This window comes from Dipodomys merriami, unplaced genomic scaffold, assembly GCF_024711535.1.
Source record: "Dipodomys merriami isolate MVZ:Mamm:240054 unplaced genomic scaffold, mDipMer1.0.p SCAF_129, whole genome shotgun sequence".
NCBI classification, from domain to species: domain Eukaryota; kingdom Metazoa; phylum Chordata; class Mammalia; order Rodentia; family Heteromyidae; genus Dipodomys; species Dipodomys merriami.
Genome location: NW_027202593.1, coordinates 1,673,670 through 1,701,420, shown reverse-complemented (window position 1 = coordinate 1,701,420; position 27,751 = coordinate 1,673,670). Strand labels below are relative to the sequence as shown.

General features: G+C 48.8%; 1 protein-coding gene across 2 annotated transcripts; it reads right to left on the bottom strand.

The window, feature by feature from the left end:
* Positions 1-89: 89 nt before the first annotated feature.
* On the bottom strand, positions 90-21,726 carry LOC138824399 (cytotoxic and regulatory T-cell molecule-like). 2 transcript variants are annotated; one of them, XM_070018241.1, is made up of 11 exons: positions 21,654-21,726; positions 20,580-20,726; positions 18,487-18,639; positions 16,022-16,165; positions 14,412-14,573; positions 9,831-9,911; positions 9,329-9,412; positions 5,912-6,058; positions 4,175-4,261; positions 1,576-1,722; positions 90-997 (listed from the first exon to the last, which is right to left on the bottom strand). In XM_070018241.1, exons 1-10 carry the CDS (start codon positions 21,697-21,699, stop codon positions 1,592-1,594), a joined length of 1,182 nt encoding a protein of 393 aa, XP_069874342.1. In that variant the 5' UTR covers positions 21,700-21,726; the 3' UTR covers positions 90-997; positions 1,576-1,591. The 2 variants fall into 2 exon arrangements, with proteins under 2 accessions (XP_069874342.1, XP_069874341.1); XM_070018240.1 differs by having other exon boundaries at positions 90-819.
* Positions 21,727-27,751: the final 6,025 nt, after the last annotated feature.

Here is a 27,751-nt window from a genome sequence, read left to right as displayed (position 1 = left end):
ATTTTGTTGTTGGGGGGGCGGGGAGGGTGAATCCCAGGGAAGGGGGTTGGGCTAATGAAGAGAGTCACTGATGAATATGGTGACACACTTTATTTGCACGTATGAAAACAACCATGAAACCCGTGGAAATTGTTTTCAGGAGGGGGTGGGATGAGGAGAAGGAGTGATTGAGACACACTGTATACGCATGTGGACGTGTGTGCAGCTAACGCGTGCTGACGAAAACGCATACCCGTGTCATCTGAGAAGGGGTTTGTTCCGATCCAAGCAACGCGAGCTTGCTGGACAGACATAAACTGATGGAAGGAAATAAAGACACGCTCCATGTCACTCACATGCAAAACTCTGAGGCGCAACTAGGGTGACAGGCTCTAGAACCTCAGATGTACACCCTGCCCTTTGCTGAAGAACGGAAGAAGCCATTCGTTAGGCCAGAAGTCGTCGATGGGAATGGTGGAGCCTCTCTGGATCCCCATCCTGTTCCAGGCCGTGGGTCAGGGCCTTCCTCTCTGCCCTCCATCATGTGTACTGGTTTGTCTCCACACCCACACGGGCATCACCTTCTTTTGGGTGCTGGTACTGGGATTAGAACGCAGAGCCTTTCTTCACTCAGCTGTTATTTGATCATTTGAGCCACATCTCCAGCCCAGCATTTTGCTTGTTGGTTGGTGATGAAACTCACACTTTTCTGCCCAGGCCAGCTTCAAATCTGGGCTCTTCCAGCCTCCACCTCCTCAGTACCTGTGTCACCTTCTGAAAGTCCAACTGGGAAGGAATTTCCTAGGATTGGTCTGTAAGGTCCCATTCATCCCAAAGTTCCTTCATGATCGAAAGGGAAAAAATATCAAAAAATAAATATAATGCTGCTTTCTTTCTTTCTTCCTTTCTTTCTTTCATTGGTCGTGGGGCTTGAACTCTGGGCCTGGGCACTGTCCTTCAGCTCTTCAGCTCAAAGCCTATGCTCCACTGCTTGAGCCACAGCACCACTTCTGGTTTTCTAGTGGTTTATTGGAGATAAGAGTCTCATGGCCTTTCCTGCTGAGGTTGGCTTCCAACCTCGATCCTCAGATCTCAGCCTCCTGAGTAGCTAGGATTATGAGCATGAGCCACCAGCGCCCTGCTGTTTTTTCTTAAGTAGTTTCACTCTAGTCTCTTATCTAAGACCCCCTGTTCCCTTGGAGAGAGGACATTAGCTGGTCACACAGGCTTAGTAGGTCACATGCTCTACCCTGTCAAGGCTGACTCCTTCTTTCCTTCCTTCCTTCCTTCCTTCCTTCCTTCCTTCCTTCCTTCCTTCCTTCCTTCCTCCTCTCTCTCCCTCCCCTTTCTTCCCTCCCTCCTTTTCCTCCCTCTCTTTTCTTCCCTCCCTCTCCTTTCTTCCCTGTTTCCCTCCCTTCCTCTCTCTTTTTTTCCTATGAGCTTTCTGAGCATGACTTGGTCTCCCCTGGTTGCTGCTGCCCTGTCTCAGAGAACCTTGTGCTCTTCCCGCCCCCCCATCCGCTCCCCCCCCCCCCCCCGTGCCCGGATGTGGCTCTGTTCCCCAAGCTGTGCCCAGAGGTCACGCTGCAGGCCTACCTCCACAAGCAGACAGCTACACGATGCTCACTGGGACCCGAGCCGGCTTTGCCTCCAGGCACAGGGGCTGGATAGTTCCCTTCCTGTCTGTTTTAGCTTCTGAACACCAATGCAAGAGGTGACCCAGGCAGCCCCAAGACAGGGATGCTGAAAGGCAAACAGCGTGAGTATCAACTCTGACCAACACTGCATCCACTCACTTGGACATGGTGGCTGAAGCCCCTCTGTTAATGTCTTATAACACTGGACCTAAAATTCCCCGACTTGTATGAACAGTTGGGATGTATTGTTACACCCTAGACTAAAAAAAAACAACAACCATCTTGTTACATAAGCAACATGCAAATGAGTCTGAAATAAAATTCAGAGACAGTTCCGTTACATGTACTACAGAAAACACTATATGGCCTTCAGAAAATTAAATACTAAAAAATAATGGTGGCTCAAGTGGTAGAACACTTGCCTAGCAGGTGCAAGGCCCTGAGTTCCAACTCCAGAAAAAGCACAAAAACATAGTAGGGTTTATGGACAGACCACTCAAAGACTATGAAAAGGCACACAAAGACTAGAAACAGCTGCAGAGAATTATCTGTCTGTCTGTCTGTCTACCTATGTCATCCATATGGGGTCTTGCATTGGCTGGCCTTGCTTGCTTGGCTGGTGCTCTACCAGTTGAGCCAGGTCTCCAGTCTGGCTTTTTCCTTGTTAGTTGTAGATGAAATGTCATAGAATTTTCTTTCTGGGGTGGACTCAAACCAAGATCCTCCAGATTTCAGCTTCCAGGGTGGCTAGGATTACAGGCACGAGCCACAGGTGCCTGGATCATCTATTTTTGAGACAGGTACTTGCTATGTAGCATAGGGTGGCCTCAAACTTCCTCACTCAGCCTCTCAAGGGCTGGACTCACAGGCACACATCACCATGCCCGGCAAGAGTCATCGTTTAATTGTTCAGAATATGGCTGTACAGCTGGATGTGAGGTGCAGAGGCAACACAGATGGAGGAGAGGTGTGAGAAGATGCAACTTCCTGCTGGCCTGGCGACCGCCCGCCCGTCCCTTTCTGAGGATGGGTCCTGAATCCCAGTCCTCACGTTGGATTTCCTTTAAGTTGAACTGTGGGAACTCCCACTTGTTTAGCATCTGAGCTGAGGGCTTTTCTTTCCCTGCTAAGTATTAGAACTGGACTCTCACGGTGTCAGCTCCGCTGTGCCGGAGCCACACCGGAGCAGCCCAAGGCACACAGAGCTGACAGCCTTGCCTTGGCTGGTCCCCCGCCAGACTGCAGCCCCCTTGTTGATCATTGTCATAGAGGTGATGGACAGAGGGGTTCAGTTACATGGCAGGTAACGAGTACATTTCTTTTTGAGCCATGTCACCCCTTCCCTATCTTCTTCTCTCCCTTTTTACAGTTTTCACATAGCCAGCTCACTCCGTGTGTGTCTGTGTGTCTGTGTCTGTGTATATATGTCAGTGCATCTATTCTCTCTCTCCATTGCACATCCTAGGAGATTAAAACAAAAATGCAGGGGTGTTACAAAGGATCAGCTTCTTAGTTCCAGCAAACCAGGAGAATCAAGCAGCAAAGTTCATTACACTCTGCACAACTCCCAGCAGTGAGAAGAAATCTATGTCCATTTTGGATGTGAAACAGTTAAAAAGAAAAACAATTCCTATTTTTTATAGACTCAGTTTCTGCCTAGTGAATGATGATCAAGAACACACACACAACACACACACACACACACACACACACACACACACACACACACACACACACACACACACACACACACTGGGTGCTGGTGGCTCACGCCTGTAATCCTCACTACTCAGGAGGCTGAGATCTGAGGAATGATGTTCAAAGCCAGCCTAGGCAGGAAAAACTGTAAGGCTCTTTAATTATCCAGCAAAAAGGCAGAAGTGAAGCTGTGGCTCAAGTGGTAGAGTGCCAGCCTTGAGTGAAAAATCTCAGGGATAACTTCCAGGCCCTGAGATCAAGCCCCAGGACCAGCACACACACACACACACACACACACACACACACACACACACACACACACACACACACACACACACATACACATATACACTCACACTTAGGCATACACTCACATTCATAACACACACTGAGACACACACATACACATGCACATGTTCACACACACATGAACACCATCAGGCATACACACATGCATATGTTCACACACATATACATACACGAACATACTCAGGCATACACACATGCACATGTTCATATATATATATATATATATATATATATATATATATATATACATATGTGAACACACTCAGGCATACACACACACTATCTCTCCCTACTCTTTCTCATTTAGCTTCTTTTCATTTTCTTTATTATTTCACTTGAAAAATAACAATGAAGCCATTCAAAAGACCTGAAATATTTCTTTTTGAATGGAAAGCTTCACATTGATTTATTTAATACAAATATCAATTTTTTTTTGTGCTAAGACCTTAGGATCTCAGGATACAGACTAAATCAAATTATTCACTGCTGGAAGAAATATTGTGCACATTAAATCAAAATACCCCAAACTACAAGTCTGCAGATTGACTTACTTTGGTCATTTTTCTCTTGAGAAGATGTTTCTTCATTATTTGACCTTGATCTGTAACTTTCTAGGGTGTGTTCTGAAATTTCATTTTCTGCAAGAAAAGCAAGTTCACACACTGATCTCTGGTGCCACCGACATCATTTATACACAGGACGCTGTGTTTAATAAGATGGTACCTCGTTACCTTACTGCACTGTAGCCGTGTGTTCCTACCCTCCTGTATTTCCAGCCCTCATCAGTTTAACACTATCAGGACCCAGTTCTGCATGCTCTCTGCATGCTACCACAGGAGCTTTAAAGGCAGGATGGACATAGCTATTCATTTGCAATAGTTCTAAAAGAACAATGGGAGAGAGGGGCTGAGTCATTAGTGGAAGATTTTTGAAATAGATATTCACCAGGCTGCAGGCAGACACACCTGAAAACTATCCGACCTTGTCTCTAGGTTGATGTATAATGAGGATGTTAGTGCATCTGACTGTGTAGAGACAGATACTGAACAAGTAAAAGCAATGCTACTCAAAACCATTAGAGGATCTAGTGTTTTGTCTTGAGAGGTCAATGGTTCTCTACCCCTGGAGCTGTTTGACCCATATGTAACAGATCAGCACCACAATTACCACAGATGACCACGATTAAGTTATATGTGTAATTTAAAGTATTGTAGAGCTGACTGCTACAGCTTCTGCCTACAATCCCAGCTGCTTGGGAAGATTGCACTTCAAGCCATTCTGAGACTAAAAAGCGAGCAAGACTCCATCTCAACAAATAAGCAGGGCATGAGGGATCCCTCTGTAAGTTAAGTAGGAGGCAAAGGTAGGGGGACCTCTGTCCAAGGTCAGCCATGGGCCAAAGCATGTGGCCCTATCTGAAAAAGGACTGGAGGAGCGGCTCAAGTTGTAGAGCACCTGCCTAGTAAGTGCAAAGCCCCAGGTTCAAACCCCAGAGTGAACTGATGCGACGCTGCTCTGTGTCCCTCCTGACGTCCCTTCGCCCGACGCCCCGCCGAGGCTGCTGTTAACTTAGGCACCTCCGACACTAGCTGTATAATTTTCTTTTTGGTTTTTAGCAACTCTTCTTGTTGGTGTGCTCAGGGAAAAATGGCAAATCTATGGTAGATGAATGAGGCTGCGCGCATTGGTGCTGAGCACCAACGGGGCCAATACAGTCTCAGTGAGAGCCCGAACCCCTGGACGGCAGGGATCTGCTCGTCATTTGGTGAGCCCCTAGCAGCCGGAGGTGGTGCCCGGCACACAGCGGACACTCAGCAAATGCTTACAGGGAGACTGAGCTCTGCATTTCGCGCCCTCCTGTGACTGTCCTGCGGCACAAAAACCAAGAGCTGGGCTGGGAAGGTGGCTCAGTGGTAGAGCGCTTGCCTTGCATGCATGAGGCCCTGGGCTCGATTCCTCAGCACCACATAAGAAAAAAGAAAAAAGCTGGAAGTGGTGCTGTGGCTCAAGTGGTAGAGCGCTAGCCTTGAGCTGAAGAGCTGAGGGACAGCGCCCAGGCCCAGAGTTCAGGCCCTATGACTGGACCCAAAAAAACAAAACAAAACAAAAACCAAGAGCTGCTCTGTTTTCTGCTGCTCACTTGTCTTTGGGTCACAGTGTCTGGAGAGACACAACCCACATGACTCGAAGGTCAGTGGTTATGAGGGTGACCAGTCGCCTGGATTGCCTAGCTTGTGCAGCCGTGTGTGGGAATGGTGGTCCAGCGGATGGCATGGCTCCCTGCTCACCCCTTCTCCAGATGACGTGGGCCTTGCGCAGCTTCATGATGAAGAGCTGGACGATGACGAAGAGGATGAAGATGAGGAGAGACACAAGGCTGAGCAGCAGAATCCCACTTTTTCTCCGCATCAGCCCCGCCTGCTGAGGGTCTGTCTCTGGAGGGAGAAGGAGGAGGCTCTGGTGAAGACATGTACTACACATCCGCGCTCGGTCGGGCTCAGAGATGGCCCTTGGGAAGGAAAGGGCCAGAGGTCACTCCTCCAAGTCCCTTCTCTGAAAACGAGATAGGCATAGAAACAACCAAAGCGAGAACCTTGGCAGAAAAAAATCGAAAAGGCTATTTTTCTAATGACAGAGATATGAAAGCCATTATTATTCATTGCTAGAGAAAGCATGAAAGAATATTGAATCATAAACACTCAATTATAGTCAGGGGATCCAAGTTAGCTGTAAGCCATGCCTTTTAGCAACATGTAGTTCAAGTAGTAAAAGAAATGGCCAAGGAGTTTGGAAAATATCCAAATAACATGAAAATTCACCGATCTCGACTTGGTTCAAAGTGGCTCTAATGGGAAGGCATTTGAGGATAAACCAAATGAGCTTACACGTATTTCTTGCTGGGTACCAGTGGCTCACACCTGTAACCCTACCTATCCAGGAGGCTGAGATCCAGAGAACTGTGGATCAAAGCTAGCTCAGGCAAGGAACGTGTGTGAGACTCCATCTTCAAAGGGGCCAACCAAAAGTGGGGCTGGAGGCATGACTCAGGTGGTAGAGCACCAGCTGAGCAAGAAAACTAAGAAAAGCAACATACTAATAAAGGCAAACAGAAGCAAGAGACAGGATGTCAAATTCTAGAACCACACGTATTTATACACTGACACAGAGGGACTCAGACACAGGGGTCCCTGAGGGCTGAGTTTGTCCACTAAGTTTTCCGTGGAGATCTGGAATTTCATGGGGACTTTTTAGAGGTAGGGCTGTGGAGGGAGGGGTGAGCTGCACCTCATGGGGGGAGTAACGAGGGGGGTCCTGTTCTTAGTTGTGGACCATGGGAAACAGGAAGCTTTCCTAAGTGTGTAGTGTGCAAAGGGATACTTTGATTGGCAGGTGCTAAAGTGGATCAGAAAGAAGGACCGGAGTTGTGATGTTCCACATGGGAGGTGGCGGGTCTGCATCAGGTGGGTGACTCCAGAGCTGGACAAATGCCTGACAGAGAGGAACCAGAGCCCTTCCACATATAAGCTGTGGAAGTGCGTGTGGATGAGGGGTGTCTGCGGGTGCGTGTGGATGAGGGGTTTCCGCAGGTGTGTGTGGATGAGGGGTTTCCGCAGGTGTGTGTGGATGAGGGGTGTCTGCAGGTGCGTGTGGATGAGGGGTGTCTGCGGGTGCGTGTGGATGAGGGGTGTCTGCGGGTGCGTGTGGATGAGGGGTGTCTGCGGGTGCGTGTGGATGAGGGGTTTCCGCAGGTGTGTGTGGATGAGAGGTGTCTGCAGGTGCGTGTGGATGAGGGGTTTCCGCAGGTGTGTGTGGATGAGGGGTTTCCGCAGGTGTGTGTGGATGAGGGGTTTCCGCAGGTGTGTGTGGATGAGGGGTGTCTGCAGGTGCGTGTGGATGAGGGGTGGTCTGCGGGTGCGTGTGGATGAGGAGTGTGGATGAGGGGTGTCTGCGGGTGCATGTGGATGAGGGGTGTGGATGAGGGGTGTCTGCGGGTGCGTGTGGATGAGGGGTGTCTGCGGGTGCGTGTGGATGAGGGGTGTCTGTGGGTGCGTGTGGATGAGGGGTGTCTGCAGGTGTGTGTGGATGAGGGGTGTCTGCGGGTGTGTGTGGATGAGGGGTGTCTGCAGGTGTGTGTGGATGAGGGGTGTCTGCGGGTGCGTGTGGATGAGGGGTGTCTGCGGGTGCGTGTGGATGAGGGGTGTGGATGAGGGGTGTTTGCGGGTGCGTGTGGATGAGGGGTGTCTGCGGGTGCGTGTGGATGAGGGGTGTCTGCAGGTGAGTGTGGATGAGGGGTGTCTGCGGGTGCATGTGGATGAGGGGTGTGGATGAGGGGTGTCTGCAGGTGAGTGTGGATGAGGGGTGTCTGCGGGTGTGTGTGGATGAGGGGTGTCTGCAGGTGCGTGTGGATGAGGGGTGTCTGCAGGTGTGTCTGCAGGTGCGTGTGGATGAGGGGTGTCTGCAGGTGTGTCTGCAGGTGCGTGTGGATGAGGGGTGTCTGCGGGTGCGTGTGGATGAGGGGTGTCTGCGGGTGCGTGTGGATGAGGGGTGTCTGCAGGTGCATGTGGATGAGGGGTGTCTGCAGGTGCGTGTGGATGAGGGGTGTCTGCAGGTGCGTGTGGATGAGGGGTGTCTGCGGGTGTGTGTGGATGAGGGGTGTCTGCGGGTGCATGTGGATGAGGGGTGGTCTGCGGGTGCGTGTGGATGAGGGGTGGTCTGCGGGTGCGTGTGGATGAGGGGTGTCTGCAGGTGCGTGTGGATGAGGGGTGTCTGCAGGTGCGTGTGGATGAGGGGTGTCTGCGGGTGTGTGTGGATGAGGGGTGTCTGCAGGTGCGTGTGGATGAGGGGTGGTCTGCGGGTGCGTGTGGATGAGGGGTGGTCTGCGGGTGCATGCTGCCGAGGGAGCCCAATTCTGGGAGAGCGGATTTTGTGGGGGGGGGGAGGAGCTCTCGTTTCGAGCAGTGTCAGGTTGAAGAGTTGGCAGGAAATTCTGCTAGCGATATGTAGAAAGTGGAATGAGCAGTAAGTAGGATATTCTAATGCTCACAGAACATCCTGGAAACAGTGAGATCTTCTAGAGCTATTCTGGCATGGCTAGGACAGCCAGAACAATGTCGGAAGCGGGTTAAACTTGTTTGTTTGAATTGAGGTGCCCTGGGCCGGGGAGGCAGCTCCATGGGAAAGTCCTTGCCTAACGTGGGAAGCTGGGGTACAATATTCAGCACTACCAAAAAGGAAAAGAGAAAAGCAAAGTGAAAGAGAGGAAAGACAGAGGAAGGGAGGGAAGAGGAAGGGAAGGTGAGAAAGAGAGAGGGGAGGAGGGAGGGAGGAAAGAAGGAATAAAGGAAGGAAGGAAGGGGAGAGGAGGAAAGAAGGAAGGAGGCAAAGAGGAAAGGGAGGGAGGGAGGGAGGGAGATAAGGCAGTGAAATCAGAAGTACATCTCATTTAAGAAGTCAGGGAGGATGTGTAATTAGCTAATGGATATAGAGAAGCAGCGGTTAGAGAAAAATAATAGGACAGGCAAAGTAGGTCAAGGAGAGCAGCCGGCAAAGGACGTCAGGGGGGGCAAGGGAGCAATTAGCCAATCATGTCAGAAAAGGAAGAAAGGTCAAGAAAAAAGGAGAGCCAAAAAAGGTCACTGTTTTTTTTATCGACTAAGAGGTTATAATGTCAAGTGTTTGATTTCATTTCAGTAGGTGACGCTTACCGGTGGTCAAGCCGGAGTCCAGAGTGGGCTGCTCCTCCTCTTCCTGGGTGGGCTCTGGTGTAGTGGAATTTTCCATCACTGAGACTAAAGTGAAAGGAAATGAGCTATCACATGCACATGACTCATGGGTAACCCCTGGTCACCCCCAAACTCTGGCTGATAGCAGCTTTCCAGGGGATGGTGCCGAGGGGTGGGACTTTTCAGAGGTGTTCAGTACCAGGCACCAGAGGCTCACGCCTGTCCTCCTCGCTACTCAGGAGGCTGAGATCTGAGCATCACAATTTGAAGCCAGCTTGGGCAGGAAAGTCCATAAAATGACCCTCCAATTAACCACCAAAACATCCAGAAGTGGAGCCCTGTCTCAAGCATAGAAGAAGCTAAGGGACAGTGCCCAGGCCCTGAGTTCAAGCCCCAGTACCAGCGTGTGCATGCACGCACACACAGAATAATAACATTAAAAAAATACTCTTAAACTGTAGCATTAGAGGAGCTGGACACTGACCGGCAGCCGTGGTGCGCTGGGACGTGTGGGAGGAGAGGGGGTTTCTCTGCAGGGTCTCTGCTGTTGTCCCTTGGTCAGCAACTAGGAAAGGGAAAGACAGAATTCTGCAATGGTGGAGCGCAGTTTTCCCCACGTCGGGCTCGGTGGTGGGGCATTTGGTGGTGTGTGGAGACTGTGTGTGAATCTCCAGAATGCCGCGTGTGCAGCTCCCAGCCTGGCGTTTGTGTTGGCATCCTGCAGATCGCCATCTGCCGCTGGCCAGCGTGACAGGCCTGCAGGCTGGGCCTCTGCGGTAGTGGGCAAAAGCCACTCACCGTTCCTTTCCAGATCCGTCCACCCTGCCCATCTGTCCGTCAGCTAGGCGGCTCTAGAGCCAGCCTTGGGTGGTGCTGAGTTCCAGTGACGCTCTTTGCTCGGGCCTGCGCAAGAGGCCTGACTCATCCAACCTCATGCGTTTCCTTGTCTGTGGATTGGAGGCACTGATGGCATTTTCTTCTTTGTGTTTCTTTTGGAGAGCACGAATGAGTTTATTCATAGAATGTTTAGCATAGAGCCTGGCTGGTTATTCAGCACAGGGCTGACAAAATGTCATGGCATGGAGACCCGAGCAGCGATCACCGCCTGGGACAAGGCCAGCCGTGGGGAGGGGGCGGCTGGGCCTGGGAATGTGCCCCAGGCCTTTGAGACATGCCGAGATGCCAAGGGCTGCTTGGACACCCCTTTAATGAAAGATTTCTCTTACCTAATTAAGCAAAACCTTATTTTACTCATTGAACATGAACAATTTGAAAAGTACGAAGGAATATGCCTGAATTGTGGGTAAAAACGCTGAGGAGAGGAGGAAGGATCACAGGAAGCATTAGGAGACGCTCACATGCTCAGGTGTGTTTCGGCCCCAGCAGCCCCGCCTCTACAGCTTATTAACTGCTGGGTGCACACAGCTCTGCTTGGTAAAGTTAAATGAATAAATTAGCTGCAGTAAAAGATGAACAAGAAAAAGTGCTGATAAAATCACAACAATATAAAAGTCAAAGTTACCCGGGTGCCGATGGCTCACGCCTGGAATCCTAGCTACTCAGGAGGCTGAGATCTGAGGATTGTGATCCAAAGCCAGCCAAGGCAGGAAAGTCAGTGACACTCTTATCTCCAATTAGCCACTGAAAAAGCTAGTCACGTGAGCCACTGTGGCTCAAGTGAGAGTGCTGGACTTGAGCAAAAGGAGTCCAGGAACAGTGCCCTGTGTTCAAGCCCCAGGACTGGTAAAAACAATGAATGATTTTAAAAAGTTGGGCTTGGGAAGGTGGCTCAGTGGTAGAGCGCTTGCCTTGCAGGCATGAGGCCCTGGGTTTGATTCCTCAGCACCACATAAGAAGAAAAAGCCAGAAGTGGTGCTGTGGCTCAAGTGGTAGAGTGCTAGCCTTGAGCTGAAGAGCTGAGGGACAGCGCCCAGGCCCAGAGTTCAGGCCCCATGACCAGACCCCCCCCCCAAAAAAAAGAAAAGGAAAAACAAAACAGGTTTTGTTTTTAAAACCACGAAGGCTAGTGACCACAGAGAAAGTTGAAGGAAGAGGAACGGCTAGTGGTAACGGAAAGAGAGAAAACCTCAAAAGTGAATCACATAGAAATGATGAGGTGCAGAATCTGGGGGATATTGAGAGCTCTTGAACGATGACAGTCTTCCATCATCACGTTCACATGAATTCAGATAATTACGTGTTTAAGTACAAAACCAGTTGTATGCATTTAGACTAATTACGTATGGTTAAAACTAGAGTTCGCACATACTTTAATTTATCCTCCCAACCAGCTGCTAAGTAGTCATATTTAGACTACATATTACTTTGGATGGATGGATGCCGGCCAGTCTGAGATGGATCTCCCTGGTGGTCAGAATGGGATCCATGAATTCACATGGTCCATGTAAACTTAAATAAGTGGGGTGTGTGTGTGTGTGTGTGTGTGTGTGTGTGTGTGTGTGTGTGTGTGTGTGTGTGTGTGTGTGGGTGTGTGTGTGTGTTCACTAAAATCGAAAAGCTTGAGAACTGTTGCTCAACTTTGTGAAACTCCCAGCCACAGGTTAGTAACAGGACATGGCTCTTTCTCATTGAGAGACTAGAGAATGCAATCCATCACCCCAATAACAGCAGACTCCCCTGCTCTTCCTCTCCCTTCTCTGTCCTAGTCTTGGCCCTCCTTTGGGGAGAGTCTCAGGATCCTGCCCCACAGAGTGTACCCACAAAGGTTTAGAGCTCTTATTTGTAACTGTGTGTCACAGCCACCTCAGATAATCAACACTGTAAACCAAGTGAATAAACACAATTTTTTCAATGTGTTATATCAACCTAGCTGCTCAACAGAAAAAAAAAGTTAATAAATACTAAACAGCCCACAGGTGGCTATAGAGGAGACAGGTGTTTTAACTTATTTCTATCTGTCTTGTTACTAAACATGAGATGTGGATCTATAGCCACAGAAGAGAGGGGGTGTTTGCAACATTGCTACTTTTCAGCCATGTAAACAACAACAAAAACAAAAAATAACCCAACAATAAAAAAAGCACATTTCCCTTAACATGGTTGGTTTTCTTACTTAAGGATCTGAATATCAAGCTAGTTGGGTGGTACATGCCAGTAATCCCAGCAGTGAGGCAAGAGGGTTGAGAGTTCAAGGCCAGCCTGGGCTATGAGACTTTGTCTCAAAAGAAAGAAAGAAAGAAAGAAAGGAAGGAAGGAAGGAAGGAAGGAAGAAAGAAAGAAAGAAAGAAAGAAAGAAAGAAAGAAAGAAAGAAAGAAAGGATGAAAGGAAGGAAGAAAGAAAGAAAGAAAGAAAGGAAGAAAGGAAGAAGGAAAGAAAGAAAGGAAAGAAAGAAAGAATGGAAGAAAGAAAAAGGAAAGAAGGAAGGAAGGAAGGAAGAAAGGAAGAGAGAAAGAAAGGAAGAAAGGAAGAAAGGAAGAAAGAAAGAAAGGAAGAAAGGAAGAAAGAAAGAAAGAAAGAAAAAGGAAAGAAGGAAGGAAGGAAGAAAGGAAGAAAGAAAGAAAGGAAGGAAGAAAGAAGAAAAAAAGAAAGAGAAGAAAAACAATGAAATGAGACTTCCTACCAACTAGCTAGGTGAGTACAGTGCCCGCCCCTCTATGTTTTTTTGTTTTTTGTTGGTCATGGGGCTTGAACTCAGGGCCTGGATGCTGTCCCTGAGCATTTTCGCTAGCACTCTACCATTTTGAACTTCAGCACCACTTCTGGTTTTCTGGTGGTTCATTGGACATGAAGAGTCTCAAGGACTTTCCTGCCTGGGCTGGTTTTGAACCACAATCTTCAGCTCTCAGCCGCCTGAGTAGCTAGGATGGTAGGCGTGGGCCTCTGGCTGGTGGCCCTCTGTCTCTAGTAAGCCTCTGTCTCAGGTCTCATCCTCGCCTGCCCTGCGTTCCTGTCTCTCCCAGGCAGGTGGAGGTGTGGTGTGGGATGTGTGCGGGAGACATTACAAGGCACACCAGTCTCTGGGGCCCCATGTCTTCTACTGATGGCAGCGTCTCCATAAACTTCTTTTTTTTTTGTTGGTCGTGGGGCTTGAACTCTGGGCCTGGGCGCTGTCCCTGTGCTCTTCAGCTCAAGGCTAGTGCTCTACCACTTGAGCTACAGCGCCACTTCCGGTTTTCTGGTGGTTTATTGGAGATAGGAGTCTCACGGTCTTTCCTGCCCGGGCTGGCTTTGAACCGCGATCCTCAGATCTCAGCCTCCTGAGTAGCTAGGATTACAGGCGTGAGCCACCAGCGCCCGGCCATAAACTTCTTTTGGTTGGCTGAGGGAGGGTCCTATGGGAAGCATTTGGCAGTGCCAGGGACCCCGACCGCCACAGCCGCTGCCCTTGGGGCCAGTTTCCTGTGCCAGCTCACCCTTTGCAGACGTCTCTCCTTGCAGGCTATTCTAACCTTTGATAAAAGAAGGTTTCCAGTTAATTCTGTCATCCAACCTTTCTGCTGAGGTGATACCCTTGTACTGTTTTACACCCAGACATTCTTTGGGAAACAAGACTCACGGCTCTGCTAATTAGACCCACGGTTCACGCAGCTTCTTAAAGATCCATCTTGACTCGAAGAGTTATTTATAGTTTTTAAATTATAGCTTGGGCTCTGGGGGGAATCTTCAAAACAGTCACAACAAAGCAGATCTAAAGAGCAATCACATCTAATGCAATTGCATGAGTTTTCTTTTTTTTTAAGGACCTAAAATAATATCGACACCTTGAAAGGTATTTCAGGTCATGTTGTTTCCTTTGGGGTGGAGTGCTTGATTTGATAGCCCCCCAGGCAGAGCTGTTTGCAGTCACGTGACGCTGGCAGTCTTCGTCCAGAAGAAAGCCCGGCACCAGGCTCCGGCATTCTGCTAGGCCTCACTCCCGACTGGCTGTGGCTGCAGCCCTGCTCTACCACTGCGTTGCCACTGGAACTCACTGCAGGGACCTGCTGCTGGGAAAGCTGGCTTCCCTGTAATCGCACCCTGAAGGACTATACTCAAGTCACTGGGTTTCATCTGATAGCACAGGATTAAGGTCAATTAAAAACAGAGACAATGGCGGGTTCTTACCCCAGTCTTCAAACCGGAAGGGCGTGACCAGCTTTCTCCCCCGCAGCCCTTCGTGCTGGACAACGCAGCTCACCTGTGAGCTTTTGTCTGCGGCGTGGATTACCAGTGTGCTGGTGGTGTTACACTTCTTCCTGTCCGGGCCAAATTCATGGTGGGTCGCCCCTAGGGAGCAATACAAGGAGATCAAAAAGGGTTTGGCTCCTTGGTGATATTGCGTGGTCTCGGCTCTTTTAGTCACCCAGGGCTTTGACATCATGGCAAAGAATAGTTTTCTAAGTTTCTCTGACCTCAGCGGGCGGCCTCTCCTATGCAGGATGTGGCCATAAAAGCAAGTGGGTGAAGGAGAGAATAGCTAGGTTTCTTCAAATCCTTTGTTATTGGGACAAAATTCAAAGCTTGTAGCCGGTCCTGCAAGGAGGGCTTGGATTATATCCATATAACTGGAACCAGGAACTTGCCCAGGTTATATGAATTAGATAGGTTAAAGGAATCTTGTTTTGATTTTGTTTGTTCACTTTTATTTAGTGCCAGTATTGGGCTTGAACTCAGGGCCTGGGTATTGTGTCTTAGCTTTTTCACTCAAGGCTGGTGCTTTACCACTTGAGCCATAGCTCTAATTCTGGCGTTTTGGTGATTCATTGAAGATAAAAGCCTTAGAGACTTTCCTGCCTCAGCTGGCTTAGAACTGTGATCCTCAGGTCTCAGCCTCCTGAGTAGCTAGACTTACAAGCGTGAGCTACTTGCTCCTGACATAGGAGTCTTGCTCTTAAAGTACAATTGGTGCCGGGCTGGGTTTCAGGCATAGATTTTTCTCTCTACAATTCCATTTGGCCCTCACTTTTCTCAACTCTATACGGCCTCTTGCAGCTCTGAAAGATGTGTGATTCTACAGATAGGGAAGGCATTCCTGGTGAGATGGAAGCAAACCATCATATTTGTTACATTGTTTCAAGCAAAACCTCAAAATGTATCTTTATTCCTACCATGTTTAAAATTTGTCCTCCTGGGGGTAACACAGTCTTACATCATCTAAGGAAGATCTCATCTCTTCCTTTACAGTCTTATGGCTTACAACAATGTGGAAGTGTGTTCACATGAGTGCTGTTCACAGACAGTACAAAATTCAATACATTACATAAAAGAGTCAGTGTACACGCACACACATACACACATATCCTTCTGTTATATGGGTTAGTTTAACTATAGACTAGTGTAAATCCTTAAGCATGTTAAGTGGAGGTGAAGCTGTTTGGATATTTACTGTTAGGTATATACAATGCATAATAGTCGGGATCTCTTCAATTTTTTGGTAAGCTCATTGCAAGGTAACACATGACCAACTACACAGTGTATATTCCTATATAAAATGTATTTTCACTCTTATGCCATGAAAAAGTTTATGTCCAGGTGTAGTAGCTGTGTTTCAACTGTCATTATTTGCGATTATCCTTTCAATATGAGAAAGAGTTTTGATGGTCTATATGGATAAGTTCTCTGCAGATGTTATTTGGTGGTGTTTTGGGTACTTCCTGTCACCAGAGGGCGCCAGAACACTTAAAAAATCCCTTGAAAATTTAAGACGGAAACAAAGAGCCGTTTTCCTGACCTACCATCGATTTCCAGGTGGTTCCCCAGCAGCCAGGTGATCTGCGGAGGGGGCTTGCTGCTCTTGGTGGAGCACCTGAGCACCAGATGGGAGTCTCCATTTGGCCTTCTGATAACGGACGCTTCCAGGGTTGGCTTGAAAGGAGTTGCTAGAAGACAATGATTATTTTTTTCCTGTGTTGGGCTGCACAGCTCAGCACAGCTCAGAGCTCGTGGGCTCAGTGGCCCACACAGCCTAATGAGCGGGCGGTGTTTGTGACCCGACTTTGCCCAGAATCCTGGGTTGTTAATGACTTACATATACTTGCAAAGATACTCCGGCTGAATCAGAATGGCCGTGACTGCTGTGTGATGTCTTTGAAAATGCCTGAGCAGCAGTCTCCCAGCAGCAGCTTGACTTGGCATATGGCGATTCTTTGATTGGTAGAGCGCTAGGCCTAGGAGAAACCTGACTTCCCGGTCTCACCGCTGCTGCGGGCTAGCTGGGGGAGCTCTGGGGAGCCCTCCGCTTCTTGGGATAGCCAGGGCTTCCTCTTCCATGCTAAGGAGGAGTGGGCAATAAAGTGGCCTTTTTCAGCTTGCAGACTTTTAAGTCTGACTCAACTCAAGTCAGTTACATTTGTCCCTCTCTAATACCAAAAGGGTGTAAATGGCCTGTTGGTCTTCTTTTCCTCTGTAGTTCTGTCTTGGAAATACATCTTTTCCCCCATTCTTCCCTGATACAAGTCCACAACCACACTCTTCAATATCTATTAGCCCAGCTGTGTGCTGCCAAGATATCAGAAACATGTTTACGCTTCAAGTATGACTAGATGCATTACCTTGGCAAAATAAAGATAAAAAAGATTAGGCTCTGCTAGGAGCTAATCAACTGGTGCTATATTTAGTTTCAAACTGTTAAATATCATATTAGGACTGGTGGTGGAGCTTAGTGGTAGAGTCTGTGCTGAGCATGCTTAAGGCCCTGGGTTCAATCGTTAGTAACACACACACACACACACACACACACACACACACACACACACACACACACACACACACACACACACACACACAATCCCCCCAAAATCATGTGTTTCCAGGCATTGGCAACACATTGGGAAGCTGAGTCTTAGGATCATGGTTCAAAGCCAGCCTGGGCAGGGAAGTCTGTCAGACTCTTATCTCCAATGAACCAGCAAAAAGCTGGAAGTCAAGCTGTGGCTCGGGTGGTAGAGTGCTAGTCTCGAATAGAAAAAGCTAAAGGACAGTGCCCAAGCCCTGAGTTGAAGCTCCAATACTAGCATAAACAAAGAAAAGATCATGTGTTGAGTGGTGTGGTAGAGATAGACAATGGGGTGTTCAAAGAGCTGCACTGGAGAGGACCGAGCAGACAGAGCAGACAGGCCCGGGTGAAGTCATGTAGGTCCTCAGAGGACCGAGCAGACAGAGCAGACAGGCCCGGGTGAAGTCATGTAGGTCCTCAGAGGACCGAGCAGACAGAGCAGACAGGCCCGGGTGAAGTCATGTAGGTCCTCAGAGTCCCTCCCTCTCAGCCACTTTCCCATCATGCCTTCAGTGCTGACTTCAGTGCAGCAACCAGGAGAAACATTCATGCAATTATGTCATTTAACGATCAATAAAAAGCATTTTTTAAATCGATCTATTCTGCCATAAAAAGCAAAACAAGACATTAAGACGGAGGCTGGACATCACTGCCCAGCTATGGAGCGGAGCAGGTCCCTGATGATCAGAGGCTGTCACTCAGAGCACGTGCTGCCTGCCTGGAGGCAGGGGCCGAGCGCGCCACAGGGCGTGGGAAGGGAGCTGTCACTGGATGCGGGAAGGGAGCTGATCCGCTGTGCCCTTCCCTGGGCATGCTGTCACAGGGGCTATTTTATTGTGCACCCTGCGAAGGATAATGCCTGCTTCTGCTCTGAACTCTTAGTTCTGGGTGTATTCTATTTGCTTATCACATACTGATTCTCTTTCCTTGAGCCAGGCACCAGTGTCTCACACCCCTAATCCTAGCTACTGAGGAGGCTGAGATCTGAGGATAGAAGCTCAAAGCCACATGGGCGAGAAAGTCCGTGAGACTTTCATCTCCAATTAAACGCCAAAAAGTCAGAAGTGGAGCTGTGGCTCAAGTGCTAGAATGTCAGTTGAAAAAGCTAAGGGATAGAGCCTAGGCCCTGGATTCAAGTCCTAGTGTGCGTGCACACACACACACCTGCGCCCCTCTTTCCTCTTAGTTTCTTGGAAAGAAATTTAACTGATGCCAAAGGCACATCCACAAGTTTAGATTTGAATCTAGAGCCCGCCACATAGAATGCTGTGTTCTGTTTTCTTTGAATAAAAGCGAGTAGAGATAACCTCAAGAAATGGTCTCGTGATAGGTAACATTTGAAAACCAAATGTCAGGTTTCAAAACTGGCGCCGCGTGCACCGAACCACACGGCCCTCGCCAGAGGTGATGTTGCTGGATACCTACCACGCACCACCACCTGCACGCGCTGAGTGCTCACGGTGTGGCTGTAGCGCAGACAGGTGTACACGCCCTCATCTTGCAGGCTTGCGCGGGGCACCCGGAGGTACAGCTGCGTGGCTGAGTGGTGAAGAAGTTGGTATCTGGAATCTTTCAAAGCTGCCAAGGGGGAAATGAAAGGGTGAGGAGGAGAGAGACCCCGCAAGTGCGGGCTGCTCACACACAGGCCTCGCTTTCACTCCCCACGCTTGGAAGAAACGCTCGCCATGTTCTCAGCTGCACTGCCTTCCAACGCGGGCGCCGGCAGCGGGGCCGCGCCTGCAGGCGGCTTACGGAAGGGAATATTTGCATCCTGGCATCTGTGAAATGAGCACCTGGCCTTTGCTCGTCCTTGTAGGAAACAGAGATGGCTCCACTGGAGACAGTCAAGCCACAGAGGATTTAAAGTTGTATTTTCTGTAGGTAAGTCTCCCTGTGAGTTACCTCTTTGAAAGTGGATTTCTCTGAGGTCATCTTGTTACCATAAATGTCAAGAATGCGTTGATGAATGCATCTATTAGGTGGTTTTGATTTTTAATTTCTTATGACTAGTTGAAGATAGATTATGACCGAGTCTTTCCAGATTTTTAGTGACGAGCAAACATAAAAGCAAGATCCAAAGAGTACCAGCCAATAGCCTTTCTCCCCAACACCCTTTGACATAGTTTGAAATAATGCATTGCGTTATCTCATATGTAACCTATCAATATTTAATAATGTTTGCAAAGCTTATCAATATTTTAAGGGCTCTGATTTGTAAACTGGAATAGAATATGCTGACTTGGACTTTTTTAAGCATTTAGCAATTAGGAATTTTTTTAACTAGAGATGTAAAATGGTTTCATCATGAAGGAGATGCTTAGTAAAAATCTCGTCCAGTGTCCAACATGAATGAAATAGACGTTTGAGAATTTCTTTCCATTTCAGACATCAGACAGTTCCTTCCTGTGCAATCATGAGGCGAGGAAGGATTGTCTTCTTTCTTTAAGGAATAAATACATCCTGTCAATTTCGGTCATTTAGAAATTCTGACTTGATATGAAGAGCAATATCCGGAAAGGAGCTCTGTCATGTGACTTGGGATGGCTCAGGTGGCCAACTCAGCAGCTGGCTGTGGCTGTGGGGTGTCACGAGCTGCACAAGGACAAAGCCCCCCAAGTCAGCCTGCTACCTACTCCCCCTTTTGCTCTAGGCTGTTTCTTGGCCACAGAGAGTCAAAAGGCGATGTGGGGGTGGGGTGGGGCCATGGAAAGTGTATTTTGAGTCCCCTTTAATACTCCTGCTGGGGTTTCCATTCCAGACTGTTTGCCCCCCGAGAACAACCATGTTCAGACTGTGTCAGACACAGGCTTCACCAGGCTGACTCATGTGCGGTGGTAGGTGGCTGAGCCCACCTTTGTGTGACTCACACGGACTCTCCGTCCACTACCTGCTTGGCTGGAAGTCCCCAGCGCTTGCCAGCTCTCTCTGTCTCTGTCTGTCTCTCTGTCTCTGTCTCTGTCTCTGTCTCTCTTCCTTTCTTTTCTTTTCTTTTGTCAGTTGTGGGGCTTGAACTGTGGGCCTGGACACTGTCCCTCAGCTCTTCAACTCAAGGTGAGCGCTCTACCACTTGAGCCACAGTGCCTCTTCTGGCTTTCTCTGCTTATGTGGTGCTGAGGAATCGAACCCTGGGCCTCATACATGCGAGGCAAGCGCTCTACCACTGAGCCACCTGCCCAGCCCCCTCAATCCAGATCTTTGATAATTGTACAAAAAATAACAAAGTGAAGTTTGAAGTTTTAGTTTTCAAAAACTATGTATCAAACTAAATGAAAATCCTTTTAAGAGCAAGCATATTTGATTTCTGCTGTTTTACATAGCTCCCACTGAGCCACCCTCCCAGCCCCTTTCTCTTCTTTCTTTCTCTCCCGTTCTTTCTCTCTTTCTTTATTTCTTTCCCTCCCTCCCTCCCTCCCTCCCTCCCTCCCTTCCTTCCTTCCTTCCTTCCTTCCTTCCTTCCTTCCTTCCTTCCTTCCTTCCTTCCTTCCTTCCTCCCTTCCTCCCTTCCTTCTTCCTCTTACCAGGATGCTCATTGAAGAAGATGGTGAACCCCGAGGGGGCCTGCCACTGGAGAGAGGCATTCTTCTGGAGAGAGGTGGAGCACTTGAGGGTGAGCGGCTGGCCTTCCTCCACAGTGACGGTGCCCGTGTGGTGAATCCTCAGGGCCTCTGTGGGGAAAGAGCATGGCAGCAGTGGTCAGCCTGCTGGGGCTGAGTCCTGTGGACGAGGTGGCAGGGACTTGCTCTCAACGCAACTTCACTCATTCAACCATTTATTAATATTTCTTCTAGAAATCAGAAAACGCCCCAGTGGGCACTGGTGGTTCATAGCTGTAGTCATTGCTACTCAGGAGACTGAGATCTGAGGACTGCAGTTGGAAGCCAGTCCAGACAGGAAAGGCTATGAAACTATTATTCCAATTAACCACCAATAGGTCAGAAGTGGAGCTGTTTCCCAAGTGGTAAAGTGCCAGCCTTGAGCAGAAAAAACTAAAGGACAGAGCCCAGGCCCCAAGTTCAAGTCCCATTACTGGCAGAAAAAAGAAAACAGGAAGGAAGGAAGAACACAGTAAGAATGTTAACATTTTGAAAGCACTTTTACATCTGAAACTTGATCCTTATCATAATCCGGATGTTTGCTTGAGCAAATCATATTTGTTACCATCTTCTTTAAGATACAAAAATTGGTTTTTAGGGGGAACCCCCCCACAAATTATTTAGCTAAGACATACACAGAAAGAAGTTTTAAAATCTTTTAATTGGTAAATTGGAGCTCTTAATTGGTAAATCCTAACAAGAACCCCTAGGAAACCTTTTACTGTTTGCCACCATAGATTCCACAGACACAGACACAGACACAGACACAGACACACACACAGACACACACACACACACACACACACACACACACAGTTCTTTCCTCTCCTGTGTCCTTTAGCAGTTGAACCAGAGGAGACACAAAGGCAGTAACTTCCCTTTGATGCGTGGTCTGGGCATGGTTCTAAGCGCATTAGCCACTCCAGCTGTGTGAATGCTGCTGCCTGACCCACAGGTAGATTCAGCTGAGCAAGAAAAACATTGGCTCTGAGCGCTTACCTTGTAAGGGGAACCAAAACAGCGCGCTGAGGACGACCAGCCACATGGTGGGAGGGGAGGGGACGCGGCCAGCTTCCTGTAGACCCTGAAGGAAATCGAGAGCCCTTCCTTTTGAAGGGGGACCCAGTCGCTCGGTCCCACCACGTGGGACAACTCCTCCCTCTGCTAGAAGAGCCCCCTCTTACTTAGCTGCCCCCCAAACACCTCCTGGTGGAACGTTTTGGGGACCACATTAGTTGCCCCCCAAACACCTCCTGGTGGAACGTTTTGGGGACCACATTAGTTGCCCCCCAAACACCTCCTGGTGGAACGTTTTGGGGACCACAAGTGTCCCTTTGATCATGGAGAAGTGTGAGCTCTGCGTTGGTGATGGAAGTCGTCCTACCACAAGTAGGTGCTGGTGACTGAGCGCAGGGCGGGGCGGGGGAGGGAGGTGAGAGTTACTGATGTCCTGTGTGCTGCCTGCCAGCTCTATCTTGACTTCTCTAGTGTCTAGGTGCTTATAATTTGGTAATACCTGCCTAGTTTTCACAAGCATTTTATATTTCCAACTCTGGAAACAGTTCCTGGAGGAGATCAAAATTCAGTTATCCAAGTATTTATTCATTTTTGAAATTTGTAGCATTATCTATTCATGATGATTATCCATCTTCTGTCCATCCATCGATCCATCTATCCATCTTCTCATCCAGCTATCCATCCACCCAGCCATCTTTTTACCCATCAATCCATCTGCCAACTTACCCATGCACCCATTCATTTATCCATCCAGCTACCCTTCCTTCCATTTTTCATGATTCAGCCATCTTGTATATACCTATCTCCCCAAGACATGATCAGATATGAAACACACATCTATCCCTTCTTTTTAAGAAGAACATGCACTGGTTTATTTCATGCTTGTTAACTGGGCGCATTTGAAATGGGTTGTCAATGAGTGAGTGAAGGGAAGAATGAACGGACCCTCCATTTGAGATGTCTATTTCCCATGACCACACTGGCTTGTGTAGGAAGGCATTTATTTGAAAAGGCTGAGAGGGATGGACTTAAGGTCAGAGCAAACAAGGGGTTTTCCACATGTGGAAGGCCTGGGGTTTTTGTTGAATTACAGGTATGCCCACACTTGCTTCTAGACCTTTCTGTTGAGAACCATGACCTTTCCCCAGGCCAGGGAAAGAAGTGGGCTGGCTTTACTTCCCAGCACAGGTCACCGCGATCTCCACTTAGGGTGAATTCGTTGGGTCCTAAGCTAGAAGTTATTATTATTGTTGCTGTTGTTGGGTTCTAGGAGCGCTCGCGTGTAGTGGAAGACAGATGACTTTGCCACCCAGACTTGGAGCCTGTGGTGCTCAGGACTTGTGTCTTAGAATCCATTTCCTCGTCCGTTATATGGGGAGGATATTTGCAGTCCAAGGTCTGCATTTAACATGATATTCCAAGTGTGCTTTGGCAAACTGTAGTGTTATTTCTTCACAAAGAAGATTATGGTTGGTCCTCCATCAACTTTTGAGAGCAGAAGAGCCTGGCTAGGTAATCAGGCAAAGCCTTCCCTCCCCCCCCCCCACCGCCCCCAGCACAGAGGTTCTGTGTCCTTCACCGTGGCCTTGCACAGTCCTGGGTGCTGGTCCTGGACACCACATCACCGTGGCCCACTGCCCCAGGAACACTTGCGCACGAGCGACCAACTGGTGTGCATCGGATGGGCACTCAGCCAGAGAGGCTAAAGGGGATGCAGGGCCGTGTGCCGGCTGTGCCCAGCCTCTGTCCGATGGTCTGGAGAGTCACAAGTCACCTAGCTCCCTCCTAGAGACCCCCTCCCCCTTACACCACCGCCCCTCCCCCCTGCAGTGCTCCCCCCCAGTCCTCCCGTCCAGCGGGAGCGCTGCTGACGTTTTCCTTCAATAAATCTTGGCAATTTTACTTCATCCTCTGTGTCCATGGCCTCATTCTTCAAGACCTCCCAGACAAAGGGCCAGATCCAGGGGCTGCAACTTCTCAGTGTCACTTACCCAAGCCTCCAAATTAAAAAAATAAAGTCGAGCTTAAAAAACATCCCCCAAATTAAAAAAAAAATCAAGCCTGTAAAACAAAACAAAACATACAAACAACGCCTCCCCACCCTCACACTGCGTTTTGCCGATTTACACTTCTGTCCAAAGTACTTGGGCTGATTTTCTCTGGATGTGCAGACAGAAGGTGAACTGATCCTGGGATCTGCAGGGTGCTGAAGGCAGCAGAAGGCTCCGCCAGCAGCCTCCTCCCCGCAGAGTGCAGAGCTGCGGCCCTCCGCAGGCAGACCCCAAGGCAGCAGAAGCTGGTCTCAGCGGAAAACTCCTACTCCTGGGCACAAGTTTGTGTATTATTATTATTAAGCTTTTTTTTTTCTTTTTTTGGGTCCCGTCATGGGGCCTGGGCGCTGTCCCTCAGTTCTTCAGCTCAAGGCTAGTGCTCTACCACTTGAACCACAGCACCACTTCTGGCTTTTTTTCTTTTTGCTTATGTGGTGCTAGGGAATTGAACCCAGGGCCTCATGCATGCAAGGCAAGCGCTCTACCACTGAGCCACCTTCCCAGCCCTGGTCATCTCTTTATTAGCAAAATAAATCCAGTTAACAAACTACAATCTATATATTACACTTATTTTAAAATACTGGTGCCTTTAATTGTCTAAGCCTAAATGTAATGCATAGATGGGGTGGGGTCCCCGCCATCTAGTAGGTAGTGGGTGAAACAGTGATGCTTTCTGTGTGTTCTCTCCATTTAATGGAAAAGAATATGAAGTACATTCCCACAGAAGATGTTTCAGGTAAAGTAGAATTGAGTCTTTTTTTTTTTTTTTGGTCAGTCATGGGCTTGAACTCTAGGCCTGGGAGCTATCCTTCAGCTCTTCAGCTCAAGGCAAGCGCTCTACCACTGGGCCACCTTCCCAGTCCTGATTATTATTAAGCTTTAAGTCATTGTACAAAAGGGTTTCTTTCCCTTCCTTCCTCCCTCCCTCCCTCCCTCCCTCCCTCCCTCCCTCCCTCCCTCCCTCCCTCCCTCCCTCCCTTCCTTCCTTCCTTCCTTCCTTCCTTCCTTCCTTGCTTGCTTCCTTCCTTCCTTCTTTCCTTCTTTCTTCCTTTCTCAGTCCTGGGGCTTGAACTCAGGGCCTGGGCGCTGTCCCTGAGCTTCTTTTGCTCAAGGCTAGCACTCTACCACTTTAGCCACAGTGCCACTTCCGGGTTTTTCTACGTTTGTGATGCTGAGGAATGGAACCCGGGGCTTCATGCGTGCTAGGCGAGCACTCTACCACTGAGCCACCTTCCCAGCCCCCCAAGGGTTTCAATCCAACATGTCAGTTTTGGAGTCCAATGCATCTGGACCCATGCCACCCCTTCCATCCCCCCATCTCCCCCTTCCATCCCCCCATTTTCCCCTTCCATTTCCCCCTCCCCCCATCTCTCCCAACTCCACACTGGGAGTCCCATGAGCTTCACCTGTCTTTGTGTTGAGGCTGGCCTCTCTGGCCCCTGGGGGGATGGAATGGGTCCGAGCTGGCTCTGCCCCCTCATCCTAATGCTGTGCACCCGACCCAGGGCCAGCGCAGGTGGGTCTTGGTGGCAGACGACCACCGGGGGTTCAGGACTTGTGCTCCCAATGCCACTGCCAGGCCGCAGTGACCAGGGCAGGCCCCCACCCGCCGCAGTGACCAGCGCAGGCCCCCACTGCAGTGACCAGCGCAGGCCCCCCGCAGTGACCAGGGCAGGCCCCACCACTCCCCAACCCCACCCTCCTCCGAAGCAGGTCAGGACTCTCACCCGAAAGGTGACCTCCCTAAGCCTGGATGAGAGGGACATTTGTCTCCAAAGACAGGCCCCCGAGCGGACCCCAGTGGGCCTCACTGTCCCCCCACTGCTAACTACCGTTAATCACTCTCTTCGCTGTTGCAACCCTCCCCAGTTGTCCACCCTTTATCACACTTAGCACCAAAACCTCCAGGCTTAGCCAGGCATCCGTGGTCACGCCTGTAATTCTAGCTACTCAGGAGGTTGAGATCTGAGGATCATGGTTCAAAGCCAGCCCGGGCAGGAAAGTCTGTGAGGCTCTTATCTCCACTAAAGCACTAGAAAACCGGAAATGGAGCTGTGGCTCAAGTGGTAGAGCGCTAGCCTTGAGCTGAAGAGCTGAGGGACAGCGCCCAGGCCCCGATTTCAAGCCTCACAACCAACAAAAACCAAACCAAACCAAAGCAAAAAACCCTCTAGGCTTGATCATTTTATTAGGGAGTTTTCCAGGTCACACAAAACTTCACTGTTGGATTTTTCTCTTGTTAATTTCTAATTGCCTGGGAAGAATGGGAGGAAAGATACATTGTATCCACTGTGGCTACATTGTATCCCTTGTGGCTTCATTGCATGATACATTGTGTCCATTCCATTCACTAGTGACTCCAAGGCTGGATCCCTGATCAGAAAGGATTGGAGACCCAAGGGAGTTTCTGCAACATCTTCTGGCTTCAGTTTACAGCCACTCTGGCTTTCTGAGAGAAGAACCACAGGCTTAATGGATACTTAGGAAACCGTAATGACCAGAGCAACTTCTGAGAAATAGATTGTGGGAACAGACAGCACTCAAGCGTTGAATAGACCACGGCTCAGGGTGAACTGAGGACAATTTCTCTTTATTAAGTCATCAATGAGTCATTTCAATGGAAGATGCTCCTGGAACGAAATAAACTAATTACAACGGTGCCGGAGCTGCAAGGGGGAGGGGCCGGCTCTCAGCCAGAAAAGCACAGTTACAGGGAGTGCACAAGGCATTTGGCAATACAGTTAGGTGTGCTCACTTGCTTTTTCTTTTCTTCTTTTCTTCTCTTTTTTTGTCAGTCATGGGGCTTGAACTCTGGGCTTGGGTGCTGTCCCTCAGCTCTTCAGCTCAAGGCGAGCGCTCTACCTCTTGAGCCACAGCGCCACTTCTGGTTTTCTAGTGGTTTATTGGAGATAAGAGTCTCACGGACTTTTCTGCGCAGGCTGGCTTTGAACCATGATCCTCAGATTTCAGCCTCCTCAGTAGCTAAGATTACAGGTGTGAGCCACCGGCACATGCTGCTTTTTCTTTTTCAAAAAATATAATTATAACCCTTTTGTTCCAAATAAATACACCCCCATCACATAAAGATACAGCCATTTAACAAATGAGATAGAAAACAACATTCCATCCCCAAATAGCAGGTTTCAAATGGCCTTTGCTGAACGGACAGGCTATGGGATGCAGCGTCCATCTCCATACCAAAGACCAGAGCAGTACGTATTTGTCTTGACACACAGTCTGTGAATAGCTGAAGTCAATCAGCTCCAACATTCCCTTAAAAAAAAAAAAAAACAGCAATGCTGGGATTTGACCTCAGGACTTTGTACTTGCTAGGCAGGTTCTCTGTCACTTGAGTCATGCATGCCCTTAGCCCTTCTTGCTTTAGTCATTTGTTTTAGGCAGGGTACTGGCTTTCTGGCCTAGACCTTGCTCCTCTTCCTCCTCCTCCTGTGTAGCTAGGATGACAGCACAGGCCACGGCATGAGGCTGTGGCTGTTGTTGAGATGTGGGTCTTAGAGAAGTTTCTGCCCAGGATGGCCTCCAACAGCATTCCTCCCAGCCTCTGCCTCCCAAGTAGCTAAGGTTAGACATGTGCTATCATGCTCAGCTTAAAATTCTCATGTTTGTGTAATGGCAGATACGTGATACTGGGTAAAATATTTCAAAGAACGGACTACACATTCAGTTGGACTACTCAGCATTACAACTTTAAGCCTAGACACATTAAATGGAGTGTTGCACATATTTAAAAATCAAGTTATTTCCTCTGAAGTTAGACGCTCTTTTCCCTTGAATTTTCATGATAGGCAATCACCTTCCTTGATATGTTGATGTATGAAAGGGAAGTAGGTCCAATCTTAATTCTATTCTTAAGAATGAAAAACATCGGCCCTGGATGCTGAATTGCTCCCACCCTCGCAGCCCCTTCCCCTCCCAGACCAACGTGTCACCTTTCTCTCACATGTGCAGGATTACAATTTAAATGCAAATTGCTGGTGCAGTCCCAGCACGGTCCCCCCCCCCCCCCAC